This window comes from Mus caroli, unplaced genomic scaffold (assembly GCF_978045245.1).
Source record: "Mus caroli unplaced genomic scaffold, Mus_caroli_1 scaffold_3, whole genome shotgun sequence".
Lineage (NCBI taxonomy): Eukaryota > Metazoa > Chordata > Mammalia > Rodentia > Muridae > Mus > Mus caroli.
In genome coordinates, this window is record NW_028227258.1 from 99903899 (window position 1) to 99919987 (window position 16089).

The 16089-nt window shown below is 40.9% G+C and overlaps 1 protein-coding gene across 1 annotated transcript in view; it reads right to left on the reverse strand.

The window, feature by feature from the left end:
* Positions 1–16089, reverse strand: part of Arhgef26 (Rho guanine nucleotide exchange factor 26) — a 115791-nt gene that overhangs the window by 31432 nt on the left and 68270 nt on the right. Inside the window, exons 6-9 of the mRNA XM_021158038.3 lie at positions 11418–11570; positions 7618–7747; positions 4583–4657; positions 2265–2354 (exon numbers count right to left, since the gene is read on the reverse strand). Coding sequence (XP_021013697.1) covers positions 2265–2354; positions 4583–4657; positions 7618–7747; positions 11418–11570 — 448 coding nt within the window. The remainder of the gene's footprint in view (positions 1–2264; positions 2355–4582; positions 4658–7617; positions 7748–11417; positions 11571–16089) is intronic.

Here is a 16089-nt window from a genome sequence, read left to right on the forward strand (position 1 = left end):
ACCTTTAGGCAGCAGCCCTGGATCTGAACCAAGGACAGTTCTAAACGAGTACCAGAATACATGCCATCCTCTGACAACTCTTTGTTTAGGAGCTAGGTAGAGTTGTCCACTGCTTTGTTGTTTTAAAGTAGATTGATTTTTATAGCCTTTGAATTCTACTAGGAAATACTAAATTTTCATTTATTCACTCAAAGCTGAGAGTAGTTTTCAGAATGTCTTTGCTTCCTTTGACAACAAAAACATATTGTGTGAAAAACTTCTCCTTCCCACTCTTTCTCCCCTACCCAGTTCCCACACATGGACTCCTGCCTCTACAGGTAATGGCAGATGCTAGATCTTTCTGTGTCTTTTCAGAAATTTCTTTGGCAAAACTTTTTTTAAAATCATTTTTGTTTTCATTTAATGATACATAATTTGCACTGCTTCCTAAAACCCCAATCAATCATCCTTTTTTGTCCCCCAAAGTCAGATGGTTTTATTATGCTTCATGTACTATATTGATGTAATTAGTCCCCTATGATAGATATGAGGATTGTTTCTTATCCACTGCTAAAACAAGAACTACATAAAGAACTGTGTAATCTTTATAGTCACCAGTCCAGAATCAGCTATCGGAAGCAGAATAGCTGGGCAACAATAACTTGCTTTGCAAATCTGACAATAAGTTCCAGGACTCAGATGGTCCTTCCTACCAGTGGCCTGCAAAGTGCCATGTCTATAACTTCATCAATAGACTGTCTTGTCATTCTTCTGAATTGTTTCCTAACCAGATGTCCATTAGCAATTCCTGAATGAAATAAGGTCATTTTTCAAAATCGTAATAGTCCCTTGCCCTTCCCTGTCTGGCAGAAACTTTCTAACTTGTTATTTCCAGTATCTGTTCCCTATCTTTTCCCTGTCACTCAGATTTTACATATGAGGTATGGTGTGGATGCTGTATGATTAGGGCTGCCACTACCTCATGTGCAAGCCGCCTCTGCTTTTTGTCTTTATTGTTTCTGTATAGAGAAACATTAGTAAATTTCACAGAATGAAGTAAGTGTTGTTTTCATGTTTGGGCCTCTATATTTGCTGTATGTTCAGAGGTCTCTCTTACCCTGTGGATGCTATATCTCTACGAAGCACACCTGATCACCTGATTGTGTGTATAATTCTTGGATGACTCATTCAACCTCTTTGAATATCTCTTTTTTTTTTCTTCTTTAAAATGAACTGAATACCTTCTTTTTTTTTTTTTTTTGGTATTATCCACCAAGAGTTATAAGGTCGTAAGTTGCATTAAATGGCATTTCTAAGTGATCTACATTAGTCAATAAACTATTTTATGAAAGTAAGTCTGCATTTAGATTATTAGAGTCGGGATATTATAACAGAAGGATTGACACCACCCTTCAGTCGGGACACTTGGGGCCCTCAGCCTGGTTTCACACTTATTCTGATCTTTACCATGATTAGTTGAGTGACTCTGTTCACAGTTATTCTCTGGGTCTTGTTTTCTTCATGTATACAATAAAAGACTGTGGCTGTCCCATCAGCATTTCTCAAAATCTGTACCATGGCAGAGAACAAGCCTTCTGCAGAATCCCCTTACATGTTAATCACTAGGAAACTACTGTGTAAAGTTAGAAAGCGTTGCTGAGAAAAATAGATGGCCATTTTAATCACCTAATTAAATTTATGTTATAGAACAAAATAGAATCACAATCCTCAGCTTATTCATCAAGAATTCCAGCAACGAGTGGGCATGGACTTAATTAAGTTCCTCACTGACTGTCACTTTCTGCTTGTCTGTTCATCCTGACATCTGCTCATGAGCAGTATCAGATAAGCAGTATCAGGTGGCACGGAGCCAAAAAGAGTTATGAAAAACACGCTTGGAAGAAATGGACCACTAGCTATCATTTCTGCAGAAACAAGGAAGAATTCTGACTTGCTTTATAATATTCTGTTCCAGCCCAGGGCATACCATTATTTGGCAGGACCTACCGACAGTGCTTGAGGATTTCACCTTCGAGTACTTTATCAAATATCACCTGCAAGTACTTTAATTCCTTGATGGTTTCCTGGCGAAGGTCATACCTTCATGGCCTGGAGAGAAGTCTGGAGACACCCTTAGGCATCTGGGGAGCCCTCTGTCAGCTTTTCTTCTCAATTTATAGTCCTTCTTTGAAAAGCTAGTTCCAATTTACCTCGTTAGCCTCAACTTCCTCTGTTTAGATAAGATTCAAGCAGCAGGAATACAGTAAACACAGACAGAAGGCTACCTTGATTTTAAATTCCAGCTGGGAATTAATCGTGTACATCATCTCTGTCCGCTCCATCTTCCGTGCTCCTTCATTGCACAGTCGGACCAACTGGGAACACAGCATAAGGAGAGGTAAGAAATCTGAAGAGCAGACTCAATATTTTATTTTATTTTGGCCCCTTCTCCCACAAGAAACCACACTTTCGACTTTCCCAGAAAATGATCTACTTTCCAGAAGTTCCAGGGACCGGTTTCTGATAGTTAGAGAACTCACAGTTCCACCCAGGAGGGACACTGTGCCCAGATATGAAGCATGTGGCCAGGAGAGAAAAATGTGGTTGGGGATGGGGTAAAGGACTGAGAAGATTTTCAGAGATGCGTTTCCTCTGTGGCTCCACACCATCCACACGAGGTTTCATCACACACGTTAGGTCTCTAACTACTCTGATGCTGTCTTCTGTCTAGCTTCATCCTTACCTATGAGAACCCAACTCTACCTCAGGGCAGGCTACAGCTCCTCCACTCTTCCAGACCAGAGCAGCAGGGGACAGACTACCAACTTTATAGGCAAAATCTAAGCAGTGTTACATGTCAATCATGGGACCACAAAAAGATTCTGGAAAGGGAAAGTCTGGTAATTCTTCAACAATACCCAGCTAAGGGAAGCTCTGCTCAATTAAAAATACTGAATGGTCTGCAAATAAATGAATACTTTTGAGCCTTTGATGAATACTTAGTAAATATTTGGGCCACTAATCCTAAACTTTGCAACCTGGCTTTTAAAGAAGAGTAAAATAAAGAGTCTATTTAAAGCTGATACAAAGAAATAGTACTTTACAGTAAAGTGGAAGGAATATCTTCTCCCATTCATGCAGGAAGCAAGCAACAGGAGATATCCAGGAAGTTTGTGGCATGTTCCGTCTCCACTCCCCTGTGCCTTGCTCATATGTCACCTGCAGGGATGACCACACTTTCTTCTGCTCTCTCAGCCACACTACCTAGCAGTAACTAAACATACAGACTTCTATCTTTAAATAAATATCCCTTCCCTTTCAGTCACATCTCTTTCTCTTTGTACTGCAGGCCTGGTCCCTGGAGGAGCCAGCCACCGAGCAGCTGACTCTATCTATGGTTGGCACACCCTGCTCACTGCTCAGCATCTTTCAATGTGGTTTCTGTCTCATCTACTTTAGGTTGAACTCTACAAATGGCTAAATCATACGCCTCTCTTCCTTTCTCAGAAGCATCCATGAGATAATTGCTTAGCCATTTTCTAGGCTATCCTGTTTGCCCTTCCTCTAACATGCCTTATTCGTTTTTACGTCTCTTATACTGGTTATATTCCTCTAAATGAGACTAAATAAGTACTAGTGTTCCCTGGGATTTTACTACGGGCTTCTATGCTCCCCATTCTGCATCCTCATACCAGGTAGATCCCTTTATACTCCAAACTCAAATATCCCCTCTGCTGACGATTCCCAGATCCAGGTCTCCAACGTTTGGCTCTCCTCTAAGTTCTCATGCAAAATTCATGTTTTATAAGATCTGCATTATTATATATCCAAATGTAATTCATCTTTCCACAGTATGAAATTTAAAAAAAAGGACTCAGTTGTCCAATCAAGGATTATATATTTCTTTGACTCCTGTCTTCACCATTTCCAAACCTACTATACATATTTATCTACACATGCACACACAGGCACACACAGCTTCTTCTCATCTTATTTGAATTTATATCTCCACCATTTTATCATCATCTGAGACCATGGCTTCCAACTCCCTAACATATGTAACAGGCTCCTCCCTCCTTCCCTCTCACCCTCCCCCTTCCTGCCTCCCAATGAATTCTTCAAATCCTCCAACACTTTTATTTGGGTTTCTACACAACCCAAACACTCTTTCCATGCCTGGATGACAACTATTCTTGCTGTAGATCTCAGTAAAAATATCACTCTGTGCTCTACCCCACCCCATCAGTTATCACCCCTTACAGTAATTCTATTTAGTGTATGTCTTTCTCTTTATTCTGCACATGCCATGAATGCAATAACCACATCTGCTTATCAGCAACATTCAGAGGACAGCATTAGTCCTGCTCCAGTAGTTGATACTCAATAAATATTTGTTGGGAGGAGAGAACCAACAAATAGCTATTAACACAGCAGACAAAAGGAGATATGAATGGGTACATAAAACAAATCCTATCTGAAACAGTCAACATCCAAACTTACTTGAATATGGCTGCGTGAATCTCAGTCTTATATAGCAAGCACAGACCTGCAAGACTCTTCCAAAATTTCTACATGGTTTATTGATATCATGGTAAACAGTTACCTTGCTCACTTCCTTCAAGGCCCTTTTGCAGACTTCATACTTTGGAGAGTCCTTGGGTGTTTTTTGACAGATAGTCTAAGATGAAGTAAAAAGAAGCAAAGCCAATTGATTTAACATAGGTAGCAAAATAAACTACTATTTAGCTATTTCCACTTACTCATGCAAAGGACTGTTTCTGAACACAATATGAGGGATGAGGATATTAAAGTGTAACTAACAAAACTATAAAGTAAGCCAGGCGTGGTGGTGCATGCCTTTAATCCCAGCACTCGGGAGGCAGAGGCAGGTGGATTTCTGAGTTCGAGGCCAGCCTGGTCTACAAAGTGAGTTCCAGGACAGCCAGGGCTATACAGAGAAACCCTGTCTCAAAAAAAAAAAAAAAAAAAACAAAAACAAAAAAAAATTTAAAAACTAGGAAGTATTCTTTAAATAAATAGAGCCTAAATACCGAGGAAGACTCAGAGGTCAGTAGGTAGGGTGACAAATCTCAGACCTGCCTTATGCTAGGGATTTACCCATGGGCATGTGGTTGGTTGTAGATAAACATCACTTTCCTCCTCTGCAAACTGCGGCAATAGCAGGTATAAAACAGGCTATTGCAAGAGGCTGATGTTTATCTTATTCTGTTTCCTGTGCAGGGATCCAACCTGGCCTTGCACCTGCTGAACAGGTGCTCTTCAGAGCCACCTCCCAGCCCTGTTCCACGAGTTAAATGGTAAGTGATCTGCACATCTTATCTAAATGCCAAACATACTGTCAGCTCCCAACAAAGGAGAAGCTACTCTGAAGATCCATTAAAAGTAAGTTGAAATATGAATGTCTAAAATATGAAAATATGATCCTAAATCTTTAAAAATATAAAAGTTTTGACTGTCAGGCTTACCATAAATGGAAAACTGTACACCATGAAACTTCTGTGTGCACAAAATTATTAGATATAACTATCTTTAGAATATGTATACAAGCTATGCTTGAAACACCAATGAATTTCATATTTAGATTTGGGTTCTATTCCCATGACACCTCATCATATATATGAAAATACTCCAAAATTTTTCACAATGTAAAACACATCTCACTGTAGGCATTGATAATAAGAAACACTCAGGGTGCACATATAACTTTGAAAGCTCAGAGAACCAAGCTAATTGTTTTTAAAATGCCCATCCCTTAACAAATTTATGTATATTTCCAAGTGACATAGAAATTAAGAGTGAGTGCTTTAAAGTCATTGGATTTTGCTTGGGTTCTCACATATGGAAAAACAGATGATTGGCAAATGTCATCAGACAGGGGCAGAATGTGGTTGGTAACTGACAGTACACTGTGTCTTAACTGCAAGTGAGTGCAGTCTGTAAATCTGCAAGTCCAGCACTGGGAGTGCTACATGAGAGAAGTGTGGAGGGCCACATATGTAGGTTTATATTAATGATTCCCCCTTCAAAATTTTGACCTAGTATAAGGAATACATTTATGCTAAAACCAGTTCATACAGACACATAAATTAAGCAAGGTTTTTAAAAAGAATCTTTAACCATATTATGAGCCATATATATATATATATATGTGTGTGTGTGTGTGTGTGTGTGTGTATCCTCATGTTTTGTTCTACTGCACTTTTAAAACTCTGTTCATGATTCCAAAATCAACTTTGTCCCCCTTAATGACATAAAAGGAAGATGAGAAATATTGGGTTATTTCCATGAGGGCAGACATCATTCACTGGGAACTATGTAATAAAATTCTAAATCAAATTGTGTGTATACATTAATTATCTGAGAAGACAGGCTACAGCTTCACTCAGAACCTCCAACAGGATTATGATACAAAAGTATAAAGAGCCCACTATGTGAATACTGTAAACACCCAACAGTCTGCATCTGGGGGGTTAGAAATAGGATTACTGTTCTGTTTAATTAATTGTTCATGTGTTCTATCTTTAGAAAGGCTAAATACTGATCTAAAAATATTTCAGACTATTCAAAGCTTCGAGTTGCTCACTGGGCCAATGATGGACCAGATATAAGATTTATAAGATTATTTCTCTTAGACATGCTGAGGTCGTATTATAGAAATGCTCTCAGCGATACTACATGGCATTGGCACTGCTAGCCATTCATTTCTCAGAACATGCCACCATTGGTAACCGGCTCTGACTATGTTTACGTAGGAAATCTTTTCCTAAATTACAAGCAATAGCCTACAAGAAGGAAGAACAAGACTGGGACAGAGCAGGAAAGTGACAACCATCCCATGTTTTGCTGGGCTTCAAACTTCCACTGCTGTTTGAGAGTATCTTCGCATTTACCGTGGAATATGGAAGAGGGAACATATTATTGCAACTTTATCCGATTATGTAACTCTGATAAATTTTCCTATGTTTTGATCTATAAAGGCAAACACATAAAAGCTGATAATCGTGCCAACATAATGACCCAATTTTAAAGTACATCTGTGCCAATCTGTCCTAATTAGATCAGAAGACACACTCTGCCCACTGGCTAAGCAAGCCCTATCACAGGGCAGATGGTATCTGCTCCCTTCCCTCAGCATGCCTCGTCATTATTCAAAGTCAAACTCTTGCTTCCATTATGGAGGTCACCTAATACCAAAAGGATGCTGGGATTTTTAACTCTCTTTACACAATGAATGGTAGAGACTGCAGGAATCCCATTTCTAAGTGAAACTGAGCCTAAAAGCATCTCAGAACACTCAAGATGGAGGGGATAGAAAACAAAGTGACTGTCCAAGGTCTCATACTTAGTGACTCAGACAAAAGTAGAATTCAGGCCTCTTGACCTCAAAGAAGCCAATATCATTCCAATTCCAAAAAACATGGGTAATGTTTCACCAGAGTGACCACACAAGTCTAAATTAATTAAGATAAACTCCAGTGATCTCAAACCCAGACAGATTTTGCAGGTGGATGATATCTTCTCGATTAGGGGGTTTATAAATGAGGTATTCATCAATGCAAGCAGAATAGCAGTAACTTAGCTAATCACATTTATGGCAGCCATCAAATCATGCCTTACATCCATCAGCAGGGGAAGGCGTGTCACCCTCTGCATGGGGAGAATGAGAAAAGAGATCATAGGTAAGTTCCTGCAGTCTTCATGGGACTCGATCCTCGACAACACTTCCTTAAAGGACGGGTTGGTTGCTCTGCAGGGAGACAAAGCAGAAAGAAACTTCAAAATATTTCTTTTGCAAGCTTAAAAGCCAATGAAACCACAGTACCAAACACACAGGTCAGTTCCACATTACCAATGATACGTAAGCACATAGACCAACATACACCATAATACACTGGACACCACCGGTGGCTTTTCTGCCTTTTATATTTAGTGCTAAACAAAAGCTGCGGCACCCTACAGAATATTAATAATATAAAACATATAAATTAGGCAACGGTAAAAGTGGGATGTAAATAAGAGAATGTAGTCTTGTAATGGAGAACTTGGCATAAACAAATCAGATCTCAAACTTGATCATAGGTGAACACAATAATCATGCTTCATACCGCTGCTCTGGCCCTGGGAAGATCCAAGACAGAACTGTCACTTAGGTAATATTATTAAGTATTAAGGTTATCTTGACCTTTCCAAAGATCCTCTTCCTAATAAGAAAACTGTTTTTTTTTCGGTTTGATTTTTGTGTTTGTTTTTTTGCTTCAATGGGTGGGTGCGGGGTGTGGTTTTTTGGGAGGGGGTTAATCTCCAGGCTTCCTTCCAGCCTGTAAGCCTCCTGAGTCCTAGGAGTACAGGTCTGTGTAGCCAGGAAATATACACATACACCAGAGTATTTATTTCTCTTCATCTCCTACTGAGGTGAAAATGGCTGTGATGCTGGTATATATCCATGCATTGTTGCCAGATACTCCATAGAGAATCTCAGTGGAGCTGCTATAAAACCTTAAAGGGGGATGGGGTGGAGATTCCAAGGAAATGGAGTTTACAAAGTCTCCTAACTTGCCACACACTTAAAAAAAATAAAGTCAAACTGAAGTTTTCTGACCCTAAGCCCCACCTGTCTCTCTCACATTTGCTCCTGTGGAGGTCTGCTGAATCTACAGCCCTCATGCCCCATGGGACAGGAGGGTTGCCGAGCTACTGGGCTGTTCAGAACCAAGGAGCAGGACAGTGGCCATGATGGTCATTTTATAAAAAAATACCATTCAATGTTCTGTTCAGGTATCAATGGGAGGAGAGGTCCTTGGTCCTATGAAGGCTGGATAGATGCCCCAGTGTAAGGGAATCGAGGGTGGGGAGGAGGGAATTGGTAAGTGGGTAGAGGAACACCCTCATAGAAGCAGGGGGAGAGAGGATGGGGTAGGGGATTTCTGGGGGATAGGGGGGACTGGGAAAGGGAATAACATCTGAAATGTAAATAAAGAAAATATCAAATAAAAAATACCATTTGAAAATTAGATGATGTGGTTCAAGACTACTAAAGTGTGAAACATCAGAATATCAAGTTACACAGAAATGTCTTATTTTTACTGTCTCATGCTGAGAAGTTTTAGATATCCTTTTCTTGGCAGTTTTTTCTTTTCTTGTTTGGTCCCCTTCATCCCCACCCCACCCCACCCCCAGAGACAGAGTTTTCCATGTAGCCTTGGCTGTCCTGGAACTTGATCTGTAGACCAGGCTGGCCCCAAATTCACTGAGATTCACTTCCCCCTGCCTCCTAAGTGCTGCCCAGCTCCTGGACAGTTTTAAAAAGATTTTTAGGAAATTAAAAACAAACTTCATGTAGGTTTCATATTTAAATTATACAGGTCCCGGTCTCCTCCCATGCCTAAAGGGTTGTAATTAGTAAGTCTGTAATGAACTTGAGAATCTTTGCTGGCTAGATTTTGAGGATTCCTGGGAGTTTCTAACCTGCAGCTGAAGTAGAAATCACTGTTCCAACCTTGAATGCCCCTAAAGACACAAATGCTAGTTTCCAAGTAAAAGCGCCCATGATGATTTGATTAAGGTAATCTAGACAAAAATCTATTTTGAGAGCCACATAATACATAGCAGTAACTATTCACATATTTTTTAATCCTATGAAACAAAATAAAAAGCAATGCTCTCTCTAATCCAAGCCTTGGCTTTCAAGCATGACCGTGTATGTTCAGTTACAGAGCCCTAGAAGGGAGTGGGATAAGAGAAAGTGAAAGGTGTGATTTTTGTTTTTCTTTGGCCTTCTGCAAAATCTGGAAAAAGTTTTGTCATCACGTGGGTAGAAGTCAGGTATTGGGCTAAACACCCTGAAACCACTGAGAAGCCACCACAACAGGCTTATCAGCCTTGAAATCTCTAAAGTGCAGGTGAGCCCTTCTTCACACGAAATTCATAATTGGAAGATAGTGGCCGGGTGCTCTAACCTACTACCCTTGAAGTATGGCACAGGAGACACCCTCATCAACCTTCCTTACTGCGTTAGGAACAGGTAAACTGAGGCCACCTTTGGAGTCTTAGTCTCACTAGAAAAACAATTTAAAGATACATTCAAGTTCAAGGACAATTGTTTGAGAAGAAGATATCAGGAGTAGGCAAATGAAAAACCCAGACGGAGGATGGAGATGGGGAGGAAGAAGACACAAAGTAATGCTTTGGGAAATGGAGGTTGGTGAGCAACTGAATGGAAAATGGTGGGCCCAGACTGGGTGAAACATGTTTAAAAGTGCTGAGCCAACGGTTTGGGTTCAGGGGGCCCCTGATTCCAGGCATTTGTGTCTCAGGGCAAAGGATTCTAGCAGGGGTAGGTATGTGCTTATAAGCAGAAATACAAACAGCGTATTAAGAAAAGGCAAGTGCTCTCATCCAGGGACATGATCCTTCTGTAGGACAGTTCTGTAACATCAGCTTCTTCAGAGTTTATCATCCATGATGCTTGCCACAGGGAAATCCAAGTGGAGAAGGTTCCCTGACTTCCTCTCCCAACTAGCTCTTTCCATATGTAAATATTGCTGTTTCCTTCCCTGGGTCCCTATTCTCCTGGCACACTGTCACCATCCCCTCAGCCTCTTCAAAGACCTCACACCCAGCCTGAAGTGACCAGAAGAGACTCCATAAATGTCACTAAGGAAGAGTGAGAATAACTATAGTCAGGAAGCCCCACACTGGGTTTATGGTGGACAACTACAGTCTAAAAGAGCTACTTATGACAATGGGGACCTATACAAATAAAACAGGATAGAAACTGCTTGGCAACTTGTTGATTCTTTCAATGATGAAGATAGGCTTTCATCTCACACCCAAACTCTCAATAATCTACAAAGGAAAGAAGTGTGGAGAGAAAGAAAATGCTTGGCTCTTTCTTGTGGCATAATTAATCTTCAAGCTTGTCTTACTCTTCTGTTCTACTCTTCCTGCCCCACTCAGATTTATCTAGCCAGGGAGGGAGAGGGGGGACCCTGCAGTTCCTGTAAAAAGCTTACAGAAGTTAGAATACTAAGGGACACCCTGAATCCTACTGTCTAGCTCCATTTAAGAACCCCCTCTTGCCCTCTGGCAAACCACTTAATGGCCAGTTGTTACTTGATTAGAAAAGTGGGAGGGGCGAGGTTTGAGTGATGATAAGTCAAGTCTCAGGACAATGAAGAGGAAGTAGTGTGGGTTGGGGGCAGGGGACAGCAACAAATTCAACTTACTTTAATTTTCTAAATGCTTTTGAAAGAAACTCTCCAAGCCTCAACACCCTCACTCCAAGAGTGATGCTTTTACACGTCTGCCAAGGAGGAAACTGTCAACTAAGAGACATGTCTATGATTGACTAAGCTTTGTCAATGAGCTCTAATCAAAAGAAGTTAATGATCAAAAACGGAGCATTCGACACTGCTTACAGCAACTTCTGCAGCGTGCGCTGTTGGTAGACTTCATTGGTGCAGTATTTCACGTAGGGGTCAAAGGTGGATGCTGTGTGCTTTTCTACAATGTCACTGATGTCCTCTATGAAGATGTTATTCTGATGTCTTGCCTCCAACTCTGTGAAGAATCTAGAAAAAAAAAAAAAGGAAAAATATTTCTACGTCTTCTATACATTTCAAGAGACAACAGCTATCCCTGTGTAGGGTTTAAAAATAATAACACTACATGGTGTGTAAAAAATTAGAGATTTTTAGGAAGCAAACACAAAACAATCCCAACCACAAAGAAAAACATTGAAAATTTTGTCCAAATTTGAATGTATTATACCATTACTGCTTTAAGTGTTGATCTTAAATGGATCCGGGATATTTCTCTGCCTTTGGACTTTTTAAAAATAAACAGATTTTTCCATTCCTTAAGAACTCTCCCTGATGGAGGAGGGAGGATCATGCTTACAGATTGTCTGGCGGTGTACAAGAGAAATCAGACCATGCATGTTTGTCACCCCAGGACTGGGCAGGTAGAGGCAGGAAAGTCAAGAGTGTGCGTTTAACCTGGGCTGCACAGCAGGTTCTAGACCAGCCTCTGAAACATAGTGAGGCCCTGTCTCCACAACAGACAAGAGGAAATGTAAGCATGCAAAGCCACCACATGACTGCTGACAAAAGGAGTCTGAAAAGAACCCAATCTTACATGCCCTTCCAAAATAAAGACATTATTTCAAGCATATTAATATGCATAGTATTTTGTATGCTCAGTCTCATTACACTGCAATTCAGAGTAATCAGGCCTCGTTAATGAGACAGATGAATAGTAATTTAACATTGCCTGATTTCATTATTACACACATTTTACACACAAACACACACACACATTCATTTTGTATGGCTCTTTCGGCTACCATAACCGAATACTCTCATATAACTATGTGTTTCAAGCTCTACTTTCAACTCTTTGTGTGTAAGAACAGGGAGATGAGGACTCAATAATAAGAGTGTGTCTACCGAGACGTGATCATTTACAACCATGAGCCAGTACAAAAGATTCCGGGTTATATGCCAGGGAACATTGACTCACTAAAAGGAAGCTAAATAATATACAACCCTTCCCCTGATAGTGACTGGTGAGAATCATGGGACAATTACAATAAAGCAGAGATGTGGCAGGATAAAAATAATAATATTGATACAGACTTGGTTTCCTTTCCATTCCCAGTTTATTTATCTTTTTTGCTTTTTGGAACATGGATTTTTAAATCCTTGGGATCTCCATAGCAATAGTGTCTCTCATGATGAGTGGGCACTTGGAGGCTGGGGAGGCCTAGGTAGATAGAGAATGCAGGCTGACAGCCAGAGAAGCCAAGCCACCTTTTCAAAGTTGGAATTTCCAGTGTCTCCACTCCCTCGCCTTCAAGGAGAAATGACAGCAGGTTTCCGGTTGATTTAGCAAGGGCCTATCATCTAGTGCATTCATACAATGACACCTTTACAAAGACCCTTAAACAATGCTGAACATGCTGAACTGCTGGCTGGCAAGCCTGGGGAGGGCATGGAGGTTCTGTGTCGCATGCTCCATCCCTTGCACTAAGCAGCTCTTCATTTGTCTCTCCCTGAAATGTCTTTCTCCTTAATGAGCTAGTGATGATGCTAAAAATGCCTTCCTGCACTCTGTGGGCTGCTCTAGCAAACCGGCCAACAAGAAAGAGCATAGGTTTGAAGGAACCCCAACTTTGTAATAAGACAGAGGTAATGATAACAGGAGACCTAGTAAGAACTCCAAAGTTGAGGTGGCTAACTAAATGTATGGGTGAGGAGGCCATGAGGTGGGTCAGTCATCTGTGAATATAAGATGGTACAATGGGAGAAGAGGAGAGAGAGCCACATGCTACAGTCTCTCGTTCAGGAAATGGGGAGTTTATGAGGCTGAAATGCGAACCACAGAATAAGTAGGCAGACAGAGAAGCCTGCAGAACAGATGAGCCCTCGACGGCAAACTTGGCTGTGTGACCCCAAGAATTACTGCAGGATGGAAGCCAGTAAGTCATTAACCATGGGCAGAAATGGGATAGAGAAGTGACTAGACAGACAGACAGACAGCAGGCAGGAATGTGGATGCGAGATCATGCAGAGAGGGAATACAGATTGGGCAACAATTTGGAGGTAAAATGAATCGCATTGAGAAACTCAAGGAAGATGCTAGGGTTTCTGAAAAGGAGTTCCATATGCAGAGCAGGTGGGTCATTAAACCCTGAATGGAGACAGGGGCTTTAGGAGGGAGGAAGAGCAACAGCGAGGAAGCCATCCATTCTGCCTGGGTGATGTCTAATGGACAGTTGAAAACACACATCTGTGAGAACTCAGAGGCCCTGGAATTTGAGGCACGGCAGGGTGAGGACTGCTTCATTTTAAGCTGGATTTCACATAATTTTGAATATTTATAACTGATTTGAATCCAGCTGTTTTAATAGAAGTTTTAATAAAATATTCAAAGAAAACTGATAAAAGAAGCTACTGTAAGTGATCAGTATGTAAATCCAAAACACAAATATCTAATGCATTACTCTTCTTTATAGATTCTTGCCTTTAGCAACTGTTAACAGCCTAAATAGTGCAATATTACATGAGCAAAACAGTAACTCTGCTTTCCCTAGTGAAAAGGAAATTTTTGTTTATTACTTCAGAACATTTGCCAAAATACAGGATTGAAAACAGGGTACTAGTGAGATATCTGTCCATTCAACTTACTTTCATACAATATAAGCAAGTTGTAGATACTTTATTTTGGCATAAGCATAATACAAGTGTAATTTATTACTTTCAACATTAAAAGAATCTGTTGGTTATTTGGAAAATTTGCAAACTTTGCTAATCAAGCTGAGCTGCAAGAAGACCAATGTATTTCTGAAGAAGGTGACATCTCAGTAGTCAGGAAGGCTGGTGATTCATAGCAAATGTGCAGCCAAAGGAAAACTCAGGTTCTGAATGAAACTGGACCAAGTTTAAGAAGCAATCTGGCAGATAACACTGAAATGGAAACTTGGACTTCAACTCTGTGAAGTCTCTTCCCTCTGTAACACCACCAAATTCTTCCCTCTGTACAACAAGCACCAACAGTCAGACTGTTCACAACAACCAAGGTGTACAACTGCCACCCCCACCACCAACACTAACCACTCTGACTGTGTACATCACGAAAGGCATCAGGGCACAGAGGGGTCTCCTTGGAACAACTCTCTAACCAGAAACCCTTGCTCCCTCACCCACACGACTGTTAGCACACCATCACCAGAGCACCTTATTCTGCCACATTCCTCCAGTGCCTCCAGAGACTGCGACCTTTTCAGGAGAGTTCCTGAGCCCGTCAGATCACCAGAGACCCAGGCTCAGCCTCAAGTGAAGCATTTGTTTGAAGAAAGACTGATGTAGAACAAACTCATGACACATAAACCATCCTTCGACATTTCCCAGAGGCACAGGGCCTCCATATTCTTCAGTCTAGGAATGAACTTCATGAATCTAAAAATGGCTGCATTCTAAGATGTTGAACTATATTTCCAAGGAGAATACAAATTCAAGAGTAAACTATTGGTTTTCTGGAGACACGATGTCTGCACTTAAATTAACTCCCTTTGCCCATGTACATAGGTAGAATAGAGCTATGAAGATGATGTAGCCATGGCCTGCAGCCTATTCCTGACCAAAAGGCTTCTTAAAGAAACCATGGAGCCGGGCGTGGTGGCGCACGCCTTTAATCCCAGCACTCGGGAGGCAGAGGCAGGCGGATTTCTGAGTTTGAGGCCAGCCTGGTCTACAAAGTGAGTGCCAGGACAGCCAGGGCTACACAGAAAAACCCTGTCTTGAAAAACCAAAAAAAAAAAAAAAAAAAAAAAAAGAAACCATGAACTTCACAGGCAAATGGATAAATCTGAAAATTATTATACTGAGTGAGATAACCCAAACTCAGAAAGACAAATACCATAGACCCTCTCTTATTTGTCGATCCTAACCCTGAATCTTTTTATTTGAGTATATAACTTGAAATATCCAAAGAACCCATGAAAGAAGAAAGGGACTGTGGTGTGGGCTGAGGAATAGGGAGAGGAGAAAAGGAGTTCTAGAAAGGGGAATAGTGAGAGGCAGGCCACTCATGTTCACATGAGTGGGTGATAGGAAAATAGAGGGCTGTAATTCGGGAGGGAGGGAGAAAGATAATACAAGGAAAAGAAGGTTAACACTAAGGATGTTTGAAAATGCTACAGGGATATATACTGTTTTATGTACTTAATTTTAAAGGTGTGTGTGTATGTGTCTGTGTGTGTCTGTGTGTATGTATAGTATAGTGTTATGTGACATAGGGTGTTATAGTCATGTACTAACAAATAAAAACTCTAGTGCCAGGTCTGAAAAATCTCCTCACTTTTGTAGTTGTTGGTTGGAGAATACATGACTCTGTCCCAAATGACATAAGTAAGAACCACTGCCTCTGGTTGCCTTCCACAACTTGTAGTAGGACCCTTCTGCTGAAGAACCCACATGCACTGGACACAGAACTTGGAAGACTCAAGCTATAACTGACATTAATGGGGACTATTTGAAAGTCCTCAGCAAGCTGCCAAGCAAGGGAAGGAGCAGTGGGCAGGCCCCCATG